Raw genomic sequence first — 24,746 nt, 5'->3', positions numbered from 1 at the left:
TCTGCATCAAGGGGCCAAAACAGACGGAGGACCTGCCCAAGGCACGGTGGCAACCCAGAAGAGGTACTACCCAGGCCTGGAGAGTCAGGAAGGCTTCCAGGAGGAAGCAGCAACCCTTCTGAGGCCTGAAGGATGTCAGGTCAAGCATGGTGGGGCAGCAGGAGGCGTGGAGGCACCGAGATGGTTGCAGTGGAAGAATAGCATCTGCAAAGGCCAGAGGTGAGGGAGAGCTCGGGATTCTCAAGTAAAGGCAAAGAGCTGTTTCTGAAGCAGAGAGTTCATGTGGAAGAGAGGGAAAGGATGAGCTTGGGGCCCAAATGGGCCTTGGAGGCCAGTTAAACACTCCAACATTTTCCTGAAGGCAGTTTGTGTAGGATTGCCAGGTTTAGCAAATAAAAATACAGGTTGTCCTGTTAACTCTGAATTTCAGATCAACAATTTTTTTAAAGTAGTTATGTATTCAGTATTTTATTTATTTATTTTTGGCTGTGTTGGGTCTTCGTTTCTGTGCGAGGGCTTTCTCTAGTTGCGGCAAGTGGGGGCCACTCTTCATCGCGGTGCGCGGGCCTCTCACTGTCACAGCCTCTCTTGTTGTGGAGCGCAGGCTCCAGATGTGCAGGCTCAGTAGTTGTGGCTCATGGGCCTACTTGTTCCACGGCATGTGGGATCTTCCCAGACCAGGGCTCGAACCCGTGTCCCCTGCATTGGCAGGCAGATTCTCAACCACTGTGCCACTAGGGAAGCCCACAACAAATAATTTTTAAGTATAATTATGTGCCTGCAGTATTTGGAACATTCTTATACTAAAAAACCATTGTTTATCTGAAATTCAGTTTTAATGGGGCCTCCTGTATTTTCTCTGGCAACCCTGAGTTTGGGCCCACAGAAGAGTTTTAAGCAGGGGATGACGTGGTCGGATTTACATTTTGTGAAGCTCCCGGGATTTGTGGGGAGACACGCTGGAGGGAGACCAGGAAGGGGGTGGGGAGGATGAGGCTCCTGCCTTGTCCAGGCAGAGAAGCAGAGGTCAGGGAACAGAGCATCTCATCATGTCACCTGCCTCCCCCACTGAGAGGGTGGCCTTGGGTAAATCTCTCAGTGGGTGCAGTCTCAGGCCGGTGACTGCAGACCAGGTCAGACCCCAGCTCTGCAGCATGAGCCTCTGGGCTGGTCTGCTCCCTCTGGGGCTCTCAGCATCCTCCTCTGTCAAATGAGGGGTTCAATCAGAAGAGATGGTCCAGAAGGGCCCTTCTGCTCCTGCCATCTTGGGCTCTCTGTCCTTCCTCCATCTGATGTCTCCCTGGGGTGCTGCCCCACCACGGTGCCACGTCTAAACCTCACTCCTTCTTCCCCTTCCAACATCACTTCAGCCGATGAGTACATGAAACACCCACACACCTGGTTTGGGAGAAGGCACTCCAGAATCTGCTGAGGTCCTACTGTGTGATGAGCTGGGTCCTTTACATCATTCGTTTATGTTAATTCTCACAAAAGCCTCTCAGGGAAGTATCATTATGCCCATTGCACAGATCAGAAAACTGAGAGCTCAGTGGTGCAGCTGCTGCCCAGGTCACACAGCTGTGCAGTGCAAACCTGGGGTGGAGTCCAGGTCTGGCCGGCGCCAGGGCTCTGTCCTCCACTGTCTCCAGGAAACGTCCCCGGGAGTCCCTAATCCCCCACATAGTTATCACCAGGGCTCAGTCAGCAGTCTCCTTGTCCCACGGCAGGCACGTGCTGCCCTGGCTCTTTCTGAGTTAAGCCAGGGGCTAAAACGCATTGGTGTAATGCTCATCTGCTGGGGGCTTTCCGGTTTAGGAAGCCCTTTCCCATCTGTGCCCTACTCACGACCCTTTGGGGACTGCAGGCCCTTCAGCCCTGCTAGCCTGCAGCTCTGCCGCAGTGGAGTCTGCATTAAATATTAACGGGGCAGCTCCTGGCACCGCTGTGACGTCAATTACTGGGCTGCTTGATGAGGGCTGTGGCTGCCTTTCCAAAGTGAAGCAGTGCCCGGAATTCAGCTGGCTCAAATGGCATCCCAGGGGGCCGGCTGTCGGACTCGGAGAAGATGCTGCTAATGTAAGGCGTGGCAGGAGTCCAGGAGTTTTCCTTCCATCTCCCCTGCTCCCTCGGGGCCGGCTGGCATCCCAATGCTGGCACGATGCCTTCAGTCATTCAGCAAATATTTATTGAGCACCTGATGTATGCCGAGCACAGTTCTAGGCTCTGGGGATACAGTCATGAGCGTGATAAGGTCCCTGCATCATGGGGTTCCCCGTCTGGTGGAGGAGAGGGAGAAACGGTCTCAACACAGAGGAGCAGACCCAGCACTGTGTGCCAGAGCAGGTGCCCGACTCAGCTTGTGGCCAAGGGATCCTTCCAAAGGAAGCTACGACTATGCTGAACCCAAAGAAGGAGACTGAGTTAGGTCTGGAAAGAGGAAGGGTGAGTGTTTCAGGAAGAGGGAACAGGATCAGAGCTCAGACCCTGCTTCTACCCCTTCCCAGCCATTTATCTGCAAGCTGGGTTTCCGCTGTACAGGGGTGTTATGAGGACCAAACGAAGCCATGGTGAGTGATGGCACAGGGCTTGATTCAGGACAAGAGCTCAGCGGTAGCTGTTATGAAAATAGCTCTGTGCCTCCATGGCACGGTGAGAAATTCTGTGAAGGCACAGAGCAAGATGAGAAACTGAGGCTCAGAGGGGTGACATCACAAAACCCTGGGTAATATTGTGGATCAGACCCCAGGCTGGACACACGATCCCAGGCTCTGACGTGGGTTTTTTGACATTCTCTGGCCATAGGCAACCCAAGCAGTGGCCTCAGCTCAGCGAGACACAGAATACCACAAGAAATCTCAGTGTGAATTCCTCGGCCTTCAACACTCCCCATCTTGGCCTTCTTTGAGGTAAGGCTGCAGCTGTCCAAGGACAAGCCCAGGCCTTGGCTTTGGGGTGGAGCCTGGGCATAGACCTTGTTCTGCTGCTAATCTACTGTGTGACTGTGAGTGAATTTTCTTCCTTCTCTGAGCCTCAGTTCCCCATAGTTAACACTAAAACCAGCTGTCATTGCCTGGGTCTCTGATCCTCCCAAAGAGCTGTGGCACAGGAATTATTTTTAATTCCATATTAAAGATGAGGAACCAGGCCACATACAAGTGGGGGCTGGATTTGAAGCCAGGCCCATCTGCTGGCAGAGCTGACTAACGGCCCATCATGCAGTGCTGTCTCTCAGAGAAAGAAAGCCAGCCTGAGTTGTCTCCAAGATCCTTAGTATGAGTCTGTGACTCTGTGAGTTCCATGATGCCCCCAGGCCTTCAGGGCCCAGTGGTTTCACAGGGAGGGCATTTCAGCTTGGGCTGATTCTTCAACTGTCCCATATAAAGGAGGTAACAGGGGACCTCCCTGGTGGCACAGTGGTTAAGAATCCGCCTGCCAATGCAGGGCACATGGGTTTGAGTCCTGGTCCCGGAAGATCCCACGTAGCGCGGAGCAACTAAGCCCGTGTGCCAGAACTACTGAGCCTGCGTTTTCAAGCCACAACTACTGAACCCACGTGCCACAACTACTGAAGCCTGCACGCCTAGAGCCCGTGCTCCGCAACAAAGACAAGCCACTGCAATGAGAAGCCCGCACACTGCAACGAAGAGTAGCCCCCACTCGCTGCAGCTAGAGAAAGCCCGTGCACAGCAACGAAGACCCAACGCAGCCAAAAATGAATGAATTAATGAATGAATGAATTAAAGGCGGTAACAGCACTGTCACAGGCTTCTGGCAGGCAGCACCCACTCTCTCCCTCATCCACAACCTCATTCCTCCTGGCATTAGCCCCGGGGGTGGGAGGTTCAACGTGACAGGCCCACTTTACGGATGAGGAAACTGAAGCTCAGAGAGGTGCAGCGACTTGCCCAGGCTATCCCAGCTACTACAGAAGAGCTGGGATTTGAGGCCGCGTCTGGCATCTCCAGATCTTATACTCCAAGTAACTGCAAGGTGGCCAAATTCAACCGGGAGACTTCCTCCTCCTCTTTCTCTCAGCCCCCTCCTAGCCACTGCAATCTTGCCTCCCTCCCCCTGGCTCTCTCCCCGGTCTTATGGTCTTATCTTCCACAAGGCTGCCAGTCAGTTAGCTGTGAGCCAATTTAAAGCGTTTCCCTCCTGGAAGGCCCTGGCCACTCACAAAGAGGGCTCTTGTGGTGGCATTTCTGCAATAGGCACAAGGTGTGATCAGATTCGATTCAGCACTCATGAAGAGGGGCACCCCAGGGCCTCAGATGATGAATGAAATGCAGGCCCTGTCCTCCAGTGTTTACATTTTATGAGGGAAATGCCAACTTCCTTATGAAGTGGGAAGCAGGTGGTATAAGTGACAATGAGTGACTCTGCCCCTATTAGCTCCAAGGCCTTGGGTAAGAGAGCTTCCTTTTCCCCTCTGCTTAAATGGGTACAAGAGGAATTCCCCACCTCACAATTGTCATGAGGATTAAATGAGATCATGGATTAGATGAAATTGCATAGCACAGGGCTTGATGCCTAGTAGCTGGCCAGGAAACACCAATCCTACCAAAAGAAGTCCATGCAGGTGGTGGATTCCAGAGTCACAGTGGGAGTGAGCAGGAGAGAGTGCTTCTTGGTGGAGACCTGGGAAAGCTCCTTAGAGGAGGTGAGATTTCAGCTGGGTATTAAAGACTTAGAGGAAGAGGAAGAAGAATGGGAAACTTGGTAGAAACTTGTGGGCAGGCTCTGTGAGCCTGGTGGCCCTAGGATGTCCAGGAAGTAGGTGTTGAGCTTGGAAAGGTGGGCCAGGGCCAGGTCATGAAGGGCCAGGTGGAGGAACTTGTATCTTTTAAGGGGAAAAGGGTGTCCCTCCTACCTATGACCCCAGCGGCAGCTCAGGGCTATCTGCAGAGACCAGCCCCCTGGAGTCAGCCTTCTCCTCTGGCTTTGGTGCTGCCAGATCCCTTCGTCTCCTGAGTCAGGGCCAGCCCACCACTGTTGTCTGGAAGAAGACAGAAGACTGTAGCAATCTGCTTACCTCCTACTAACATACTGGGGAGGAAAAGCTGTTTTGTAGCATAGTTGCCTGGCAGGGAACCTTGGTGGAAACTCAGCAAACCTCACCCTCACTTCCAAGGTTATGGTTTAAGCAGCACTTGATGACAGCAGTTGACGTGTGCAGCTCAAAGACTGAAAGAACGTTTTCAAGCGCTCAGAAGGTCAGGGGCAGGCATGGAAAGAATGGTGATGGTGGTGGAGTGGGTCTGGATCTGGGTTCATGCCCCCCGCTCTCTGTGCTGCAGTTGGGCAAGATACTTAACCTCTCTGGGCCTCAGCTTCCACATCTGTAAAGTCAGAACGATAATACCGACCTTTCCTTGACCAAGTGGGAGTGTGCTGGCCACCCTCTGCCCCTGGCCTGCTGTGGAGTATGTCCTGCTACTTTCCTCCACTCCTTGTATGGATGTGGTCCAGACACTGGGCCTGTGAGGCATCCCTGCTTCACCCTCTTGAGCTGCCATGTCATTTGCTGAACTTCCAGTGGTGACATACCCTAGAACTTCAGAGCTGGAAAAAAGACAGAACTCTGCCATCCAAGCCAGTGTAGCCTCCCATTTCACAGACAGGAAATCCAAGGCTCAGAGACTGGAAGTCACTGCACTCCAGGCTCTGACCTCCAGCTTTCCCTGGACCACCACAGCCCCTCCCACCTGGGCCGACCTAGTGAGAACCACACAGAAGCTTGAGGCAATTATCCAGATGGTTCCAGCCAAAGGATCTAGAAAATTCTGGCTAAGAAACACAAGTTCCTTGACCATCTGCAGAACTGAAGCAAAAGTCTTTTTTGCCCTCATTTTAACTGCGATTCCATAGGCAATAGCTTCACTTTCTCCCCCCGAGCTGAGCTCCTTTGAACAAGCTTGTGTGTGTGTGGCGGGGCGGGGGGGCTGCTGAGAACGGGGCTCTGAGCTCTGCCAGCTCACAGATTGCAGCTACCAGGACATTTTCACACTTCTTAATGCCAAAAGCTGCCATGGAAGACAATCTGCTCCCAAAGCGGGCTTTCAAAGAGTGGCAGGAGGCTCTGGCTGATCCTGAAATCTGTGCACTCAGGCTGATCTTAGACACAGCGGGTGGAAGCTGGTATCAGTGAAAGGACACTAGGGCCTAGGCAGTTGGCAGAGAGTGGCCGTGAGTGGGAGGCTGCGGGTGACCGCCTTGACCACTGAGTAAGCACCTGACTGTTCTAGGTCTCCTTTTCCATATGATGGGGTTAACAGCCTCTTTCCCAGAGTTGTGAGGACTTGGGGAGATGGTACAGGGGGGTCAAGTGTTTACCCCCAACCCAGTCAGACAGCCAGCAATTAACAGCAAGAGCTGCTGCTCCTGCTCTTGGTGGTGGTGAAATCATCACTGGCTTGGGATCAGCCAGGTCACCCAGGCAGCAGGAGGCCTGCATTTGGTGGGGGGGGGGGGGGAGAAAATCCTATCTGGATGACACGAATCTGTGGGTGGGTGGCCCCTCCGTCTCAAGCCGGTAACCATGCTGACAGTGTGAACGCCATCTCTCCAGAACAATACCAGGGCTTCTTTGTAACATGTCCCTTGGTGTCCAGACTTCGCAGGGAGCTCAGAGTGTCCCAGGACACCAGAGGAAAAAAGCAGGACGTGCCTTTTCTGGGTCACCTATTCACGGGGCTCTGGCAGAGGGTTCTGGCAATGCTTTGGAAATCCAGTCCTGCGTGAGAAGCAGTCATTACCACTGCCTCAGGGTGGGGTGCAGCAAGGAATTTTCTACAGTTGTGATGGCTGGTGCAGGCAGGGTGTGAATGTGCTCTTGCCGAACCCTAAACCTAAGAAACAGGATGGTCAGTCCCATTTAAAAGGGGCTTCCGGAGTGGTGGTGGTGGTGTGATGAATTGGGCGATTGGGACTGACATGTATACACTGATGTGTATAAAATTGATGACTAATAAGAACCTGCTAGGGGCTTCCCTGGTGGCACAGTGGTTAAGAATCCACCTGCCAATGCAGGAGACATGGGTTTGAGCCTTGGTCAGGGAAGATCCCACATGCTGCAGAGCAACTAAGCCCGTGTGCCACAACTACTGAAACCCGCGTGCCTAGAGCCCCTGCTCCACAACAAGAGAAGCCACCACAATAAGAAGCCTGCGCACCGCAACAAAGAGTAGCCCCCGCTCGCCGCAACTAGAGAAAGCCTGCGCACAGCAACAAAGACCCAACACAGCCAAAAATAAATAAAATTAAAAAAAAAAAAGAACCTGCTATATAAAAAAATAAATTAAATAAAATTTAAAAATAAAAGGGGCTTCCCCAGGGGTACTCAGCTGGTAACTGGTAGAGCAGGATTCAGAACTGAGTTCAGATCCTCTTCCCCATCACATCACACACATGTCCTTGGATAGCTGGAGGGAGAGTGTTGCTCTGTTCCCTGAGTGAGACCCTGCCAGGTTAAGATGCAGCGGACTTGGCCCCTGCTCTGGGTACCTGCTCAGAGCTTTGGTGGCCACACAGTGTGTCTGACCTTGATTATCAGCCCCCTTCCCCTGGTTCAGAGGCCCTCTTGGAAATTGTTCAAAAGCTACATTGCTTGATAGGACTTAGAGCCCTGGGAGTAGGTGACCTATCCAAGGTGGTCATCCTGGCTTTATTTACAAGACTTTGGGGAGTGGGCAGCTCTCTCCGGAGGGTGAAGGAGATGGACGCTGATAAGTGCATAAGCTACAAGAGGGAGACTTGTGTGTGCTTTTTATAATCTGAATGACCCCCAAAGGGGAGTCACACCTTGACCCCTTGTCAGCTCACACCTCATGACATGGTGGGGCCATCAGGCCTAGGAGTCTGACAGAACTGAGCTTGAATCCTGGCTCTGCTGATTACCAGCTGTGTGATTTTATTCAAGACATGGAACATCTTTAAGCCAGTTTCCTCATCTGTAAGATGGGAATGGAAATCCTACCTACCTTACAGGGGTATCTTGAGGGAAAAAATATGCCCATCTCTGCAAAGCACCTGGCCCATCTCTGCAAAGTGCTGGCAACGTGGTAGATGTCCCCTTCTGTTCAAGAGTAGGCGTGGATAAGGTCACCCAGGATAGGGCAGAGGGCCTGGGCAGAGCTCTGAGCAACTCCCGAATTTCCAGGTAGGCTGAGAAGACAAGCTCACACAGGAGACAGAAGAGGAGTGGCTGGAGCAGCAGAGGGGAGCCAGGAGAGTGCAAGGTCATGAAAGCTAAGAAGAGAGCCTATCAAGGAGGGGCGAGCAGTTGTGCCAAGTGCAGCCAAGAGGGCCAGTTATGTGAGGACTGTGCAGTGACCTCGGATTGGTGGCCACAGCAAGGGTCACCTAGATGGAGGAGTGGGGGTAGAGCCAGAGTACACTGGGCTGAGGTGGGGGTGGTGGGTGGGTGGTGAGGAGGTGGAGACAGTGAAGTTTGGTGAGAAGGAAAGCAAAGCTTGATGGGTGAACCAAAGTTGTCCCTCATTTGACATTTATGAATGTCAAAATCAGTTATTTAGAATGCTCCAGTCTATCTGATTTTTACTGTTTTGAAATCAATCTCAGTCCAACATGATCAGAAGTTAGAAGGGCTCTAATCCCTCTAAGGGCTGGAAGGAACTGTGGAGGTCCCCCCAGTGCTGGCCCTCCTCCCACCTCTCACGGGAACCTGTCCTCATCAGGCCCACGGTGGATGATAAGTTATTATCTACCACACTCTTTAACGATATTCACTAGGGGAAAGATCAGCCTGGTTTGTTAACCTCGATTCCATTTGTAGTTAGCAAAGGTGAATCCTCAAAGCATGGAGAAGCCTGGAGTGGGGGTTTCCTCCCAAACGCTGTGTCATGGGTACTGAGGTCCTCACTGTAGCATCACAGCAGGTAGAAGGTGGCCCAGGAGGCAGAAGACCTAGTATGGAGGTCCCAGCTCTGCTGGCTGTGCAAACTGGTGTCAGCCTCTCCTCCCCATGATACCTCACTCTCTCCTTATGCAGGATAAGGGGTTGGACAGTGGTGAGTCTAAAGGTCCTGCCAGCTCTGACATTCCGGGATTTCTTCTATTCTACAGTGCTTTAAACAGTCCTTCAAGTCCAGTTCTCCAGATGGTGAAACTGAGGTCCAGAAAAGGCCCACTCTCCAGTCCCTCCCTCTCCCTTCTAATGCATCTAACTCTGTGGAGCAAGATTCTGGGCCTGAAATATGGCTTCCATGCCTCTGGTGGTTCCTGATTACCTAAGGATAAAGCCTTAAATCTTCAGCCTGGCACTGAAAACATTCCATGATCTTGTTCTACCCCACCTCATGTCCCACTACCAGGCTTCTCTCCTCCCCATTTTGTTTCTATCCTCACTACAAGCCCTCACCCTTGCTGGACCCCCCTCCCTAATACCTTTTCCCTGACTCTCACCTCCTTCAAGGTCCAGCTTACCTACTCTTCAGTTTTTAGACCTCCACTTCTCAGAGGCAGGGGCTGTATCTTACTTATTCTGTGGCTACTCCTTCCCCCAGTGCTGAGCATGCAGTAGGTGCTCAACAAAATGCTCAGAGAGCATAAGGCCCCTTCTCCTGCACTCTCCTTGGCATGTTGTACTAAGTCTGGCCATGCTTTAGTGATTGTGATTTTCCTCCCTTGTCCGGGACCCAGACCAGCGCCTGGCACCAAGGGTCCTCAGCATGGAACGCCAGGACTGGGCTCAGTGACCAGCTGGTCCACTCTCCTCTTTGCCACAGGAGGAAACTGCCACCACTTCCAGGCTGTGTAACCTTGAGCAAGTCACTAGTCTGGCTTTGATAGATGGGGAGGCCAGCAGGGCCCACCAGGGGTGGAGGGTTGTGAGCATTAAACAGGATCATACCTGGAAAGGCCTAGCACCGGGCCAGCTCCTAGCAAGTGTGTGGTGACTCTTACCCGTCCCAGCAGGGCCACTCAGTCTCTCCTCCCGTGGAGGGCACAGTCTGCACAAGGCCACTTCCCAGGACAGGGACGCAGTTAGTGAATGTGCATGGGGCTGTCCCCAAAGGCCGGACCTGATCCTGCCCGGCCAGTGCTGACCGAAGCTCAGGGTGTGGCCCCCAGAAACCCATCGACCAGGCTGGGCGGGGGCGGGTCCGCCCGTCAGTCCCTCGGGCACGCGGCCTCCTGGCTTCCCCAAGCACTAGGTTTATTTGCTTTCCGGGTCCTTCTCAAGCCAGACCTCTAACCTGGACTCAGAGACGCCTTTCCGGGTGGGGTCGTGACAGTGCTTTGACTGCACGGCTGCCATCACCGAGGCCCCCACCCCCACCCCCACCCCCGCTCCCGCTCCACTGTCCCAACCCCAGCCCTAACCTCTCCCACCTCCACCGCTGCGGCGGTAAAATGCAGCACTCGCTAGGCGCCTGCGCGGCTCTGGGGCGGGGCGGTGGCCTCAGCTATTTATAGAAGGTGACGTCACCTTGAAATAGACCGTTAAGGCTGGCCCGCCCTTCCCCCCACCACTTGAGCAGCTCCGCGCCGCCCGGCCCGGCCGCTCCCACTGCGCAGGCGTCCTGTCGTCCTCCCATCCCCCCGCGCGGCCGCCTGTCCTCCCTAGGCGGCGTCGGCGCGAGCCACAGCGTGCGGGGCGAGCCAGCGAGAGGGCGAGCGCCGCTACCTGCTGCTTGCAGCCTCGGCCGGCCGGCGAGCCAGTGCGCGTGCGCGGCGGCGGCCTCCCCTGCGACCGGAGAAGACGAGCGGGCGAGCTAGCTGAGCTGGGCGCGAGGCGAGGCAGGGCTCAGCGACATGGGGGACCGCGAGCAGCTCCTTCAGCGGGCGCGGCTGGCCGAGCAGGCGGAGCGCTACGACGACATGGCCTCCGCCATGAAGGCGGTGAGCGCGCCGGGAGCCCGGGCGGCCGGCCGGGGGCCCGGCGCAGGGGAGGGGTGGGCGGCCGGGCGGCGGCCCCCTCCGGGCCAGGGGCAACCCCGCCGCCCAACTGGGCGCGGCCGCCCGCCCTCAGCCTGCTCTTCTCGCGCCCGCCGCGAGCCCCGCCATTTCCTGCGGCCGGGCCGGGGGTGGGGGTGTCCAGGGAGGGGGCGCGGCGGGGACCCCGCGGGTGGGCTGGGGTCGCGGAATCCCAGCTCGGAGCCGCGGGTGGGGGAGGGTCCTCGAGGGAGGGTGAGGGAGCCGCATTCCTCCTCGACCGTTCTGCCAGGCTGGGTCACCCCTTCTCGCCTTCCTCCACACACCCCAACCTGTAATAAAGAATCACCTAGTGAGTGGCGCCCTGTCTCTCCTGGTTTCCGCTGCCACGACCTGAACTCGGTGTAATGTCGATCAGCTTTTGCTCTGCTCGCCGGCATCGTTCTGGTTCCATTCTCCCGCGCCCGGGGTCCGCTTTGTGTGCGGAGACCCTCCATTCTGAAGTCCGACGAGGACGCGGGCGGGAGCGCGGCGGGCGTGGGGCCCCCTCCCAGGTTGGATGTTGCGCCCATCTGCCCGGAGACTAAAACGGGTCTTGACGCCTGGGGGAGCCGAGCCCTTGTGCCTTTGCCTTCCCGAGACCCCCGGAGACTCGTCTGCAGCTCCATTTCCGGGGAAGGAGTCGCGGCCGGCCACACCCTGGCCAATGCAGTGGGTTATAGACACCACCTGCGTGTCTGAGACCTAGAGTTCCGGTGACCCTCCCACTGTCCCTGGCTCCTCACAGTAGTTCACGTTTTCTCTTAATGAACATTACTTATCTCTGAGTCAAGGTCACAGGGGTAGAGCCACAGCTGCGGCCGCCAACGTGCCATGTTCACCCAGTGCACAATCTCCTGAGACGTGGGAGGATCCGCCGGGGCCCCACCCTAGACCTACAGACTCAGAAACTCGCGGGGGTGGGACTCAGATCTGCACTTGAACCAGCCCTCATGGCAAGTGTTATTGGGTTTAAGCTCAAGAATTACTGCCCTGGGTTATATAGCTCATTTGCCCTTCTTAGGGCCTTGAGAGGGGATTTCCTAGAGAAAAAACTACAAATATAGAGGCTCCGTAAAATTTCAGAGTCATGTGAAAAATTCCTTTTAAAGCTTTTGATATTAATATATGAAACATGTTGTTGAGGTCCGTGTTTAGGATTATCCAGGTAAGAAGGGTTATCTTTTCCATGTCGTTCACGTCGCACGTTGAACCAGGTGTTTGGAAACCACCACCGCCCATTTGTGGATTCATTGGTGATGCGGAGTTGATCATAGTGTTGTGGGCCAGGTAGGAGCTTTTCATCCAGACCAGGGACGATTTAGGTTTGGGACCTGAAGTCTGTGTAATTCTGGGGGGTTATAAGAAAAAAAAAAAAAGTAGGGTATATGAGTTTAACAAATTTTACAGAAACAGGACTGACTGAGTGCATTTCCTTGGAAGGAGTCCTGAGCTTAATCTTCTTTGGGATAAAGCGACTTCTGTCCACACAGCAAGTGACACTTAAGTGCGCCTCTTCTCCCCAGTCACCGAGCGGAACTGGGATTGTGCGGGTTGAGGCCGCTCTCTGGACATTTTAGTGAGGCCCTCACCTATCCTGCAAGTGGGACTTGAAGGCCTCAGTTTTAGGAGCCTTTTGGGGAATAAAGAAGGGATGGGGCTGGAAGCAAAGTGAATTGAGACTAAGGGAAAATGACTAGAAGGTAGTTCTGGAGCTATAGGAAACCCGAGGCAACTTGAAATTGGAAGTAAGGAAAGAATGCAGAGATGTAACCTGAATGGAATACAGTTTGTGGAGAGAAAATAATTGGTTTTATGGTCTTCGAAAGCAGGCTTGAAAAATGCTTTCCTGCAGCTACCTACTTGTGTCCACAGATTTTCTCTGAGAAATTAAGGTAGGATTTTGCAAACTAATAGACCCTTTCATGTATTGGGAATATGTAATATCTGTATCTGAGATGATTGATCGGTTGGATAGGCCATTGAAAATTCAGTGCACACTCTAATTATGTCATTTCAGAATTGTGATAAACATTCCCTCAAGGTAACTCCTATTAAAGAACTTCTTTGGTCAGTATGCCTGTTTCTTCTATTAAAGAATTTTTTTTTTGGTCATCTAAATTAACGGAATATATTTATTGGAAAGGACTTGGCAAGGGTCAGTGGAAAACTGTTTCTCATGTTTTACCTGTTAAGTTGATGTTTGTTAAATTCTTAATGTTATTGAGAAGACTCAGTCCCTATTTCATTAATATCATAGACCTAAAATATAGCTTTTGGAAAGAGTTGGAATTCTGATAACCCTCTGGGCTTGTGTGGGTTTTCTTCAGGGCAGGTAAGTAGGCTTCTCTCCCGCACCTGAGTGAGGGGATGTTCTGATGCCACCACTCTGTGACCTTGAAGCTCACATCTCTTGCCTTCTGGTCCTCTGAAGCGTGAAAGTTGTAATGTTGGTGTTACTATCAAGTGGGCTTTCAGCTTTCATTCTTCTAACTTGTTTTCTGTTTCCTTTATAATTTAAATGGTAGCTAATAATATTGCCTGCCTCTGATGGTTTATGGTCCGTATGCTACCAGCGTCACCTGGAGGATGCTGTCAGTAAGGCTTTAAGGAATCACGCGTGTTGGAAACAAAGGTGTTGCCTCACATCATTTGAGAACTGCAGTTCCCTGCCTCTCCTCCTAATTTGAAGAGGCAAGAAATGTTTTTGAAGTGAAGTAAAGACGTTTCTTCCAGCTCTCCCCCATCTCGTACCTTGTCCCTTACATAGAAAGAAGTACTGTGAAAGATTCTCGAACCCAAGTCCTTTCAAGACCAAGCTTGGAATGCCCTTATATAATTCATAACCTCTGTAAAATGAGTACAGTACCATCTTATGAGAAGGATGAGATAAACCCATAAAGTGGCATAAAAATATTTGTGCATAATACTAAGTGATTCTAAGGAAAGAGGGTAACTAACCAGATAGATTTCTAGTGAATATTCATAGACAGACGTAATTCAGTCATGTCACTTATTGCCCTTAGTCATCCTTTATATTAAAACATAGGGGCAATCATGAAGTTTTAAAATGTCAGAATTGTTTGGGGTGGCATGGTGTGTTTTAACATCGATTACAAAGTTGACAAAGGACGGGGAGAAATATGTCTGAAGGACTTGAAGAATATCTGTAGCAATCTCAAGTGCAGGCAACAAAGCTGCAGCTTAAGGAAATGGGTGGGAGGGGAAGAGGTCCAGCCAGTGGCCAGAGGCTGTTATTTCAACAGCTGTGAGATCCTGGGAGGTGGGGAAGTGAGCAGGTGGTATGTAAAAGGAGAGCACAGCTGAGTGGCTCAGGGTGAGACCTAACCCGTGTTGCAGATATTGAAACCAAGGATGATTTTGAGGTGTACCAGAATTGTGGTTAGTGTGACATCTTAAAGCCACATTGGTACTGCCGTTTGAAATCTATGTAAACTAGCAAGCCGAGTTTCCCATGTAAGTATCACTTTGTCATGTATTGACTGAGGAAGGAAGAAGTCTCTGCATTATTCTTGCAGTATTCTCAGTTAAAAGACACTTCAGTTGGTGAACAGTTCACATAGCTTTGCTGCACTGACGTGGGAGTTGTGGTCCCCATCTGGATTTGGGGTTGCTGCATTATCCCCGGCAGAGCTCCCACAGTCAAGGACCTCACTACTCTCTTAAGGAAACCAAAAATGTATTTTCTCATCATTGTCTGGAATTTAATATTAGTGGTAGACTGCAGTGTCACACTTTTCCAGAAAAACGGTTTGGGAGGGGATACCCCAGACGTGTTTTCCATGTTACAATTCAAGTTTATGAAATTTATCATTTTACCTATTAGGCAGTCAGTAAATGGTAGCTTCTATTCCATGTGGTACATTTTCATTTAATCTTGAGAACAACTCTGGATGGATCCTGTTATTAACTCCATTTTACAAATGAGATTTGAAGAGATTAATTTTCTCAAGGTCGAGTTGTAAAGGGAAGATTTGAACTCTCAGATTTAGAGCTCTCACTTTAACCACTGTGACAATGCCCCATGAAGCTAAGGAATCATATTTCTTTCTAGTATACTTTCTGGTCCATTAGCCATTGTCACTGGTGACTAAGTTCCAAGCTGTTAACATAAGTGGGCTTACTGAACAAATAATTCCCTCTATTAGATGTAAGTCATTTCTTTTCTTTTTTTTGTTTGTTTTTGTTTTTTATGATGTAAGTCATTTTTGCCAAGTTTGATTAAAAACGGAATCTACCACTTACGGTTCTTAGCTGCAGCAGGGGAGCATGAAAGGCAGACTCATCTGGATTGTGCTGTTCTCTTGAAGACCAGTTTTTTTGCTTAAGAAGCAAAGTATTAATTAAATTTGAGTTCTTGCTATGAATTGAGACGTGCAAGACTATGTTACGTTATAGTTGTGGTGTTTTAGGAAATTGTTTCTCCATATTGCTTTTAGTATATTTTGTAAACCTAGAGGCCCCCTAATTTCAGTGTCTAGGTTGTTGGTGAGATGCTCCCAAGTGTCCAGGTTGAGGCTGCCCCTCCCACTCCTCTCCTCAGTGGCATCCCCTCCTTGGTGGTGGGTGTTGGCACTTTCCTGTGATCGGAACTGGCACAGCTTCTGAAGCCTTCGGTCCTGGTGCCTCAGGGGCAGTAGGGTAGAGTGATGCTGTTCAGATGGGGTTGTATATAATGCCTGCCAAGACCTGTGAAAATGTTTACTTATGTTCAGAGCAAGACAAAGGTGGTCTCTTAATGATACAAAGGGAGATATTTTGACTAGTGTTAAGCTTAGAGTGAATATTCATAACCTGAACTCACCTGCTCTGAGCTTGAAGCTGGCCCCTCTCCCAGCCTTGCAGAACTGCAGCCTCACCCTGGTTTAGACAGAGGGCAGGGCAGTCTTTCCAGGCTTGGGCAAGTGGTGACCAATGGCATGTGCTTTGCCAGGTGGGGTACAGGCAGAATCCTCACTTTCGGGGCATTAACTTGGGAAACAATCAGCCAAAAAAGCTTTCATCCCTCAAGCTCACTATTCTTTCTTTCTTTTTTTTTTTTTTTTTTTTTAAATATATACAGGGTTCTGCCAAAGAAGCTTAAAGATTTTATGATGTGGTTATGTTTACGTAATTATTCATGAGGATTTTTTTTTTTTCTGTTACAAGCTCTTATATCAAAAGCAAGCTTGCTGGTAGCGTGTGGGTGTGGGTAGCTATAAAGTTCGGGGTGGTGGCTGTGCTGTGTGTGTGTAGCTGTGAAGGATGAGAGCGCTGTTTAGGAGGAGTCGCATCAACCCCAACTTGAGCAGTGTGGCCTGGCAGCTCAGGGGTGATGTTTTTTTGTTTGCTCAGTGTTCCTTCTGAGGTTGGATGTTTCCCAGATTGAGAACTTTAAGTTTTCCCAAATAGTCCCTGGGCTGTTTTTGGCAGCGGGTCTATTTTTACTCACAAACACATAGTTTATTGCCTTGTGAGTTAGTGGGAGGAGGCCCTTAGGGATTTTTGAGTAAGCCAGTGGTGTCATAGGAAGATAAATGAATTCATAGCTGACCAGGTTGTTTGTGACTTTCAAAAATGCTGTGTAGTCCAGAGCAGAGAAAATGGGTGAAGGGAGTTGGTGCAGCCAAAGGCTGCGTAGTGAGGACGTACATGAGCAGAATGGCTGGCAGGGAATCCAGTCCTCAAAGGAGATGAGAGGAGAGCCTTCCTGAATGGGAAGGGTCCATCAATTTAAGGTTTTCAGGAAGCCTGTAAGTAGGATTACCTGGGGTGGGGAGGTGGGCAGGAGAACAAGACAGCAGAGTGGCTGCAAATAGAGGTGGTGGAACCCCTTGCAGCTGGTATAGCCACGTGAAGATATAATGTCTGGGGTGGCCGCACTGGCCACAGCTGGTGTGCGATGGAAACGAGAGTGTTGAAACTGGCGTTGGAGTAGAAAGGTTAAGAACCTTTGTCTAGATCTCTTCTATCTCGAGAAATCCACGTCTAGTCTTTGTTCCTTATTAGAAACCATTTGGAAACGTGATTGTTGAGATGGCAGTAAATCATCTCAGTAGACTCCACAGATGGCCATCCCGCTGGTTTAGTCTTAGGGTGGTTGGGACCCGTTCCTGCTTTCCTTTCCCTACACCGTTTGCCTCCCAGTGTCTGTGCCTCTTAGTGGGTGACAAGACTACTCTTGAAGTCTCCTGGCTCCTGTATTTTGGAATTTGAAGTGTTGGGAATTCGTGCTAACATTAGCGAAGGTTATTTGCAGTAAGTATCACCAGCCAAGACTGGCTGTAAATCTTATTTTAATAGGCCATCTGATTTTACTTCAGTCCGTAATTTTCCAATCTGGGGAAAACTCCCAATTTTCTTTAGTTATCTGATCAAGTAATAAAACTGTCTTCCTCCCATAAGTTTCCTTTTGTTAACCGAGCTGTAATCCAGGAGTATTAAAACACACTATATTTAAACGTATCCAGTTATTTCCTAGTTAGGCCCTGGCTGGGGTTCTGAGAACAATGCTTGTTTAGCCGTTAGTCACACTCAGCTGATGCCGATAGTGATTCATTCAGACTGGCAGGCGACCAGGTGATCGTTACATAAACACTGACACTCCTAGTCAATGATTTTTCTTGTGAAGGTGTCATAAATATTGCCCAGTAGACTTTTTTGGCAGTTTATTCCTGATGGAGAAGGGATCCTAGGATTCCTGGTACCCACAGATACACCCACATTTATGTTGATATTCAATAGTATTGACCTCAGGCCTTACCACACCTGTTATAGTTGCTCAGGAAAAATGGAATCCTAGGATTTTAGAGTTGAAGAAGTCCTTGGAGACTGTTTAGGCTGGTCCCCCTTATTTGACTTTTGATTCCCAGAAAAGCTGTGTTCTGTTGAAGGTCACACAGCTAGCTCAGGCTAAACTCCAGATGTCTTAAGATTTTTTTTGAGTAATGATACCACCCCTTGTGCAAGCACTGTGTGATATATAAATATTTCAGATATGAACTCAATTTTAATGATGTGCTTTAGGGACATACTTTGAGGTGTCTTTGCAATAGTCCAACAAAAGCGGCTTTACTGGTCACAGGATGAAGTATATAGTGGCTCCTTGTGGATGCCATTTGCATTTTAACATCAAGTGGCCTTAGTTGGATTTACTTACTGGAAGATCTGAAGAGCTTTTCAAATTCTGTTCTTGCCTCATGTTTTGTTTTACTGAATATTGGCCTAGAAAAGTGTCATGCTAAAGGATTCAAGCATTCTGAGATTTGTCATAGTATTTGAGATGGAATTTTGATTTATAAGGGTTGGTTGCTTCCTTAAAAGGCCAAATTATCAGAAAAATATCTACAGTGTCTCTTTATACTTTTAGTAAGCGTGTTTAAAGGCACTCCCTGGAGGAGAAAACTAGTGGGGTTACAGGTCTTGAGGGGAGCATGGATTGTGGATTAGTAGCAAGGAGGGGATTGCCCCAGACCAGCGTGGAGACCATTCCTGTCTTTGTGGGGAGGAATGAGGAGCCAGGCTTGCAGGCAGCCCTCCTGGGGAATGTCAGGGGCAGCTTGTAGCTGAAGACTACACTGAAGGAGGAAGTGGGTTGGGTTGATTGACTAGGCAAAGAGGGAGAGGCCATCCCTGGCTAAGGATTTGCAGCAGAAGAGTAGGGGTTCTGGGGACAGGGAAATGAGGGAGTTAGAAAAGGGAGCTGGTATTTTTATTTTGTCTGGGATTTGTTGAGGAGGGAGGTGGTGGTAGACAGTTGCATGTTTCACTTTTAAGAACTTTGCACAAGTTTTCTAATTTTACACATTCAATGATTACATTTGTTGCTTATGTTCTTGAACTACTAATTTTTCAAACAGACCTATCATCCTTTTTAATTCATTTTTTTAAAACTTCTGATTCTCTACTGCTCAGTCTTCTTAATCCATCGTAAGCATGGCTGTTTTTTTTTTTTTTTTTTGCGGTATGCGGGCCTCTCACTGTTGTGGCCTCTCCCGTTGCGGACGGACACGCAGGCCTAGCGGCCATGGCTCACAGGCTTAGTTGCTCCGCGGCATGTGGGATCTTCCCGGACCAGGGCACGAACCCATGTCTCCTGCATCGGCAGGCGGATTCTCAACCACTGCGCCACCAGGGAAGCCCATGGCTGTTTTATTATGTTGTTAATAAGTTTCTCCATCAGATTTGGCTTTTCCCTTCTATTGGATCAAGTTCTGTCCTTATAGTTTGATTTAAGTAATGCCTTTTTGTTGAGTTTTGTGGTTTTCTAAGTGCTCTTTTTTCTTTTTCTGCGTTTAAAATTAAAGACCTTTCCCAGTAGGTCACATAGTTGAGGAATTCCCCCACTTTATAGAAGGTACAGGCCAATTTAGCGTGTTAGTGGCTTTGCTGGGGCCCAGAGTTTTCTGATTCTAAGTCTTTATTAGTTTCCTAGGACCACCAAACAAAGCCACCACAAATTGGATGGCTTAACAACAAGAGAAATGTATTTTATCACAGTTTGGAGGGCTAGAGTCTGAGATCAAGGTGTCGGCAGGGCTGTGCTCCCTCTGAAGGCTCTAGGGGAAAATCCTCCCTTGCCCCTCCTCGTTTCTGGTAGCTCCTGGTAATCCTTGGCCTTTGTAGACACATCACTGCAGTCTCTGCCTCCATCATCACATGGCAATGGCTTTCGTCTCCAGATCTCCCTTTTTCTTATAAGGACACCAGTCATTGGATTTAGGATCCACCTTATGCAGTATGACCTCATCTTGACTTGATGACACCTGCAATGACCCTGTTTCCAAATAAGGTCACGCTGATGGGTACCAGGGGTTAGGACTTCAACATGACTTTTTGGTGGCACAGCTCAGCACAGCAAAGTCCAGTGCTCCCTTCTACTGATGACCCAGCTGGCTCACTTGCAGTTGGCATCATGAAGTATTTGAAATTTAACGTTTCCACTTAAAATAATTGGTGCTTCTATCCTTGATGGGCAGTCAGGGTTTCCTGTCAGGTAGGTCGGAGTAAAGCTTGCTGCTGAGTAGTTATGCCTCCTTTCAGCAGAGGCTGGGGACACTTTACTGTCACTAATGCATCCGTTTTGGGTTGGGGGAGGGCTGGGTTTACCGGTGGGGTTCCACGTGTAACCAGGGTGAAACTCTGGCCACTAGATCTGTGTGGTGTTTGAGCTCATCTGGGAAGCTCTTCTTTGTTAATAAGTGTTTGAAGGAGGTGTGATTGGTTCTTTCTAGAATAGAAAGCTGGAAGTAGACTTCCAGTCTGTAATAACCTTTGAACATTTGAGAAAGGAATTGTACGATTTTACTGTGAGAATATCTTATGCAGAATAGCTGAGCCTCAGGGCTTTTCCCCACCACCTCCTTGTGCACCAGTACCTCACAACCTTCCATCAACACCTTTATCCCCACACCTCTGCCAAGGTGAAGGCGGCATCTTAGAAGGCCTGAATTCTGCCTTTTTCAGAGTCCTTATCACTTTGAGTTAATATCTATCTCTTCTGTTAGACTGCAGTCTCCCTTCATATAGGGTCCTTGTCCAGTTGGTTTTTCTTTACTTTTTTTTTTTTTAACATCTTTATTTGAGTATAACTGTTCTACAATAGTGTGTTAGTTTCTCCTTTACAACAAAGTGAATCAGTTATACATATGTTCCCATATCTCTTCCCTCTTGTGTCACCCTCCCTCCCACCCTCCCTATCCCACCCCTCTAGGTGGTCACAAAGCACAGAGGTGAACTCCCTGTGCTATGCTGCAGCTTCCCACTAGCTATCTAATTTACATTTGGTATAGTTGGTTTTTCTTGAGTGGCTTGTCCGTAATCCTGTTTTTGAGGAGGGTTGTTGACTGGGTTGAAGGGAAATCTCTCTCCAGGGTTTTCAGACTCGGGTCTCAGTGTTTATCTTTTGGGGATGTTGCAGGTGACCGAGCTCAACGAACCTCTCTCCAATGAAGACCGAAACCTCCTCTCCGTGGCTTACAAGAATGTGGTTGGTGCCCGGCGGTCTTCCTGGAGGGTCATCAGCAGCATCGAGCAGAAAACCATGGCCGACGGGAATGAGAAGAAGCTGGAGAAGGTTAAGGCTTACCGGGAGAAGATCGAAAAGGAGCTGGAAACAGTGTGCAATGACGTGCTGGCCCTGCTGGACAAGTTCCTCATCAAGAACTGCAATGACTTCCAGTATGAGAGCAAGGTCTTCTACCTGAAGATGAAGGGCGACTACTACCGCTACCTGGCAGAGGTGGCTTCCGGCGAGAAGAAAAACAGTGTGGTCGAAGCTTCGGAGGCAGCCTACAAGGAAGCCTTTGAAATCAGCAAGGAGCACATGCAGCCAACACACCCCATCCGGCTGGGCCTGGCCCTCAACTTCTCCGTGTTCTACTACGAGATCCAGAACGCGCCCGAGCAGGCCTGCCTCTTAGCCAAACAAGCCTTCGATGACGCCATAGCTGAGCTGGACACACTAAACGAGGATTCCTATAAGGACTCCACGCTCATCATGCAGCTGCTGCGAGACAACCTCACCCTCTGGACGAGCGACCAGCAGGACGAGGAAGCCGGAGAAGGCAACTGAGCGCCTCGGCCCGCCCCCACCCCCACCCCATCACCACCGGTCCTTCCTCACCACAGTCACTAAGTATCTAGTGCTAAACCTATCTGTATGGCAGCACAGCTACTCAGATCTGCTCTCTGCACCCGGGAAGCAGTTCCAGATAAATTTATGGGCATTGCTGGACTGATGGTTGCTTTGAGCCCACGGGAGCTCCCTTTCTGAATTGTGCAGACAGGTGCATTCTGAAGGAGGCATTTTCCTATGCCTGCTGATCTAGGTGAAGTGCAGGCGAAAGCCTCGGGGAAGTTAGGAGAATTAACCACACAGGCTACAGTTGGTATTTAAATGGTCCACTTAAAACCAGCTGCTAGTGTTTTGTTAAAGCAGTACATCTGTGCATGCAAAAGTGAATTCACCCCTCCCACCTCTTACTTAGCTAATGGAAGACTGTTAAGGGAAGCTGATATGAGAGACCACTTGCTCCTTTCCATCAGCTTAATAATAAACTTTAATGTGAGGTTTCAGTAGCGCCTTGTTTGCCTCTTTAAATTATGATGTGCACAAACCTTCTTTTCAATGCAATGCATCTAAAGTTTTGATACCTGTAACTTTTTTTTTTTTGGTTGCGACTGTTTAAGAATCATGGATTTATTTTTTTGTAACTATTTGGCTGTTGTCCTTGTGTATCCTGACAGCGCCATGTGTGTCAGCCCATGTCAATCAAGATGGGTAATTATGAAATGCCAGACTTCTAAATTAAATGTTTTGGAATTCAGTGGGTAAATAAATGCTGCTTTGGGGATATTATCTCTGTGTGTATGGTCTTTGTTTTTCCTGCTCTCAAGGATCCCTGTCACGGCTCACCGCTTTGAATCTTGGTTTGATCTCTCAAACCCTGAAGAATTTCTGGAATATCGAGTCTTGGTGCCCCCTGATTCCATCACACGTTTTGCAGTGTACACAAAAGACTCATTAATTTTAAATAGTTTTGTGTGAACCCAGCTAACAGCCTCTCTGATCCCCTCTTCCTGTTGCTGGTGCCTGTACGGGAGGAGCCGAGCAGACCCCAATTTCGTGTTCCATGGCACAGCCCCTCTGGAAGGTGTGTGTGTCTCTGACTTTGAGGGTGTAGCTCCACTCAGCCTACTGGAACATTGGTTGCTATGTATCACTCAAAGTACGTACATGTTCTCAGTTTTTATTAATATTCTTTTGCACTAGATGGAATAAAATGTTAATTCGGGACACAATTTGGATCCCTAAAATAAACTTTAGTGATCATTATTAAGAAAGTGTTGAGTATTCTTTAAAAAATAAGGCAGCAGACCTCCCTCTGAGTTTAAGAAAGAGAATGGCCTGGCCTCTAGTGCACTTTCCCCACCTGCCTGTACCTCAGACCTCTCCTGAGGCCCTGTGTCACCAAGTGGACTCTTCCTTCCCCGGGTGATGTGGACTCTAGCCACTCACGATTTCTGTCACCTCCAGCGTGGTGCTCAGGACTGGACGTGCTTGTCGAGTGGATTGGTTCAGGTACACAAAGGCCCTAAACACCTTATTCTTGACTGAAGCTTGACACTAGACTGGTGGTGGTGGCTGCGCCCAGTCCCTGTCCTTGAACTTACACTGTGGTAGAGCCATGGACATTTAACCTATTTTCTCATCCTAAAGTAGAGGCATGACCCACATGCTAATAAGTAGTCCAAGCCTATTTCAAGTTGACCTAATTGCCAGCAAAAATCATTATCGGGTTTTGCTTCACTTAGCAGGTCAGGTATTTTAAAGCCATGTGCTCTATGTGCGTAAGGCACTTGACTTTGATAAAAATTCATAGACGTTGAAACTTTGTACATTTGGAGTGCACTTCACAGAAAGGGCTTTAGAAAAAGCACTTAACGTTTTCATTTCACAACCATCTTGTGAAAAGTATTGTCCCCACCGTACAGGGGAGGAAACAGGTGCAGAGGTGGTGGATCCCTGGAATCAGCTGGTGCCACAGGACGGCCTCTGCCCACGACCTCTAATTCAGAGTCCTAACTGCCCTCTGGTAGGCTCCAGGCAGCCGACAGCCTTTGAGGCTCAGGCCCGTCATTTTTTGAGTAGGATTTGGAATATAAGATTTAATTCAACCCAAAGTACCATGTACAAGTCATCCTCTTGGGTCTTGGAATGGGGTGTGGGGAAGTATGGGCACATAATTCCAATCAGCCCTACACGTGGTAAATGGGGTTCTTTGAGAGGACTTGAAATTACATGTGGCATAAAGCTGAAGCCTTCCCTATTGTGTGATCTCAAAGGCTTCCTTCCAGTTCTGCACACTCTGATGTTTCAAAACTTGTTAATATCAAAGGAAAAAGACAAACAAAGCTTGTCAAGGTAAATTTATGAAATGAGATGGGGTCATCTCAGTGTTACTGCAGGGGAAACAAGACCAGAGAAATGAATGGCTTTCCCAGAGTCTCACTGCAAAGTTAATGACAGAACCTAGACTAGCACTCAGATCCCCTAAATCCTTGTTTATGGTTCTTTTCACTGGGCCACAGTCTTGGGGTTGAGAAGAAAAAATGGATGTGACACATCCTATTCTGGGGACACTTTCAGTGCTTTTAATATTTTCACTTAGAGTTGAATGAATTATACTTGGAAAGGAATGTTTAAATGTATTGATGCTAACTAATGCTCAGATTTTCAGTTACTCCTCAAACCCTGCTCAAAGGTCCATTTGTTTGAGTTGGAGGAAAGGGTAGGATTCTTGATAATGGAGCTATTGTCGGGTAAATACTTGGCCATCTTAAGTCACTTGGGATTGGGAAGCTCAGGATGCCTCTTGGTTCTGTAAAATAGGCTACGTTCAGCTGTCAGGACCTGCCATTCAGAGGCCAAGGGGGTCCTCAGTTCTCAGGAGACCTCCGAACTATGGGGCAGGCACAGGCACTGAGTCACAGCTGAGTGGGACTGAACAGATCATCTGTTACAAAGAACAGCCGTTGGGCTGATGGAAACAACCATTTCAAACACCTTGTGTGTTCTGGGCACCTTAAGTGCATGGTCTCAGTCTTTACAGCAACCCTGGACGGTAGGAATGATACAAGGGCCTCGCGGCTTTCAGGATCTTAGTTCCCCGATCAGGGATCAGACCCATGCCCCCTGCAATGGAAGCACAGAGTCTTAACTACTGGACCACCAGGGAAGTCCCAGAATGATACTATTTTTAACAGATGAGGAGATGAGGTACCAGGTGGTATGAGGAGATGAGGTACCA

At 49.4% G+C, this 24,746-nt stretch overlaps 1 protein-coding gene across 1 annotated transcript; it reads left to right on the top strand.

The window, feature by feature from the left end:
- Nucleotides 1-10,183: 10,183 nt before the first annotated feature.
- YWHAH (tyrosine 3-monooxygenase/tryptophan 5-monooxygenase activation protein eta) lies at nt 10,184-22,294 on the top strand. Its single transcript, XM_059040176.2, has 2 exons — nt 10,184-10,863; nt 20,855-22,294. The coding sequence occupies exons 1-2, from the start codon at nt 10,777-10,779 to the stop codon at nt 21,506-21,508; spliced, it is 741 nt and encodes a 246-aa protein (XP_058896159.1). The 5' UTR covers nt 10,184-10,776; the 3' UTR covers nt 21,509-22,294.
- Nucleotides 22,295-24,746: the final 2,452 nt, after the last annotated feature.

This window comes from Kogia breviceps, chromosome 15 (assembly GCF_026419965.1).
Source record: "Kogia breviceps isolate mKogBre1 chromosome 15, mKogBre1 haplotype 1, whole genome shotgun sequence".
NCBI classification, from domain to species: domain Eukaryota; kingdom Metazoa; phylum Chordata; class Mammalia; order Artiodactyla; family Physeteridae; genus Kogia; species Kogia breviceps.
The sequence above is the reverse complement of the archived record's forward strand: the minus strand, read 5'-3'. Positions and strand labels throughout refer to the sequence as shown.

Bases quoted from the DNA above. Each gene is read 5' to 3' on its own strand.
- YWHAH (XM_059040176.2), top strand. From the start codon at position 10,777: ATGGGGGACCGCGAGCAGCTCCTTCAGCGGGCGCGGCTGGCCGAGCAG. The intron at 10,864-20,854 runs GTGAGCGCGCCG...GGGATGTTGCAG, and splicing joins TGGCCTCCGCCATGAAGGCG to GTGACCGAGCTCAACGAACC.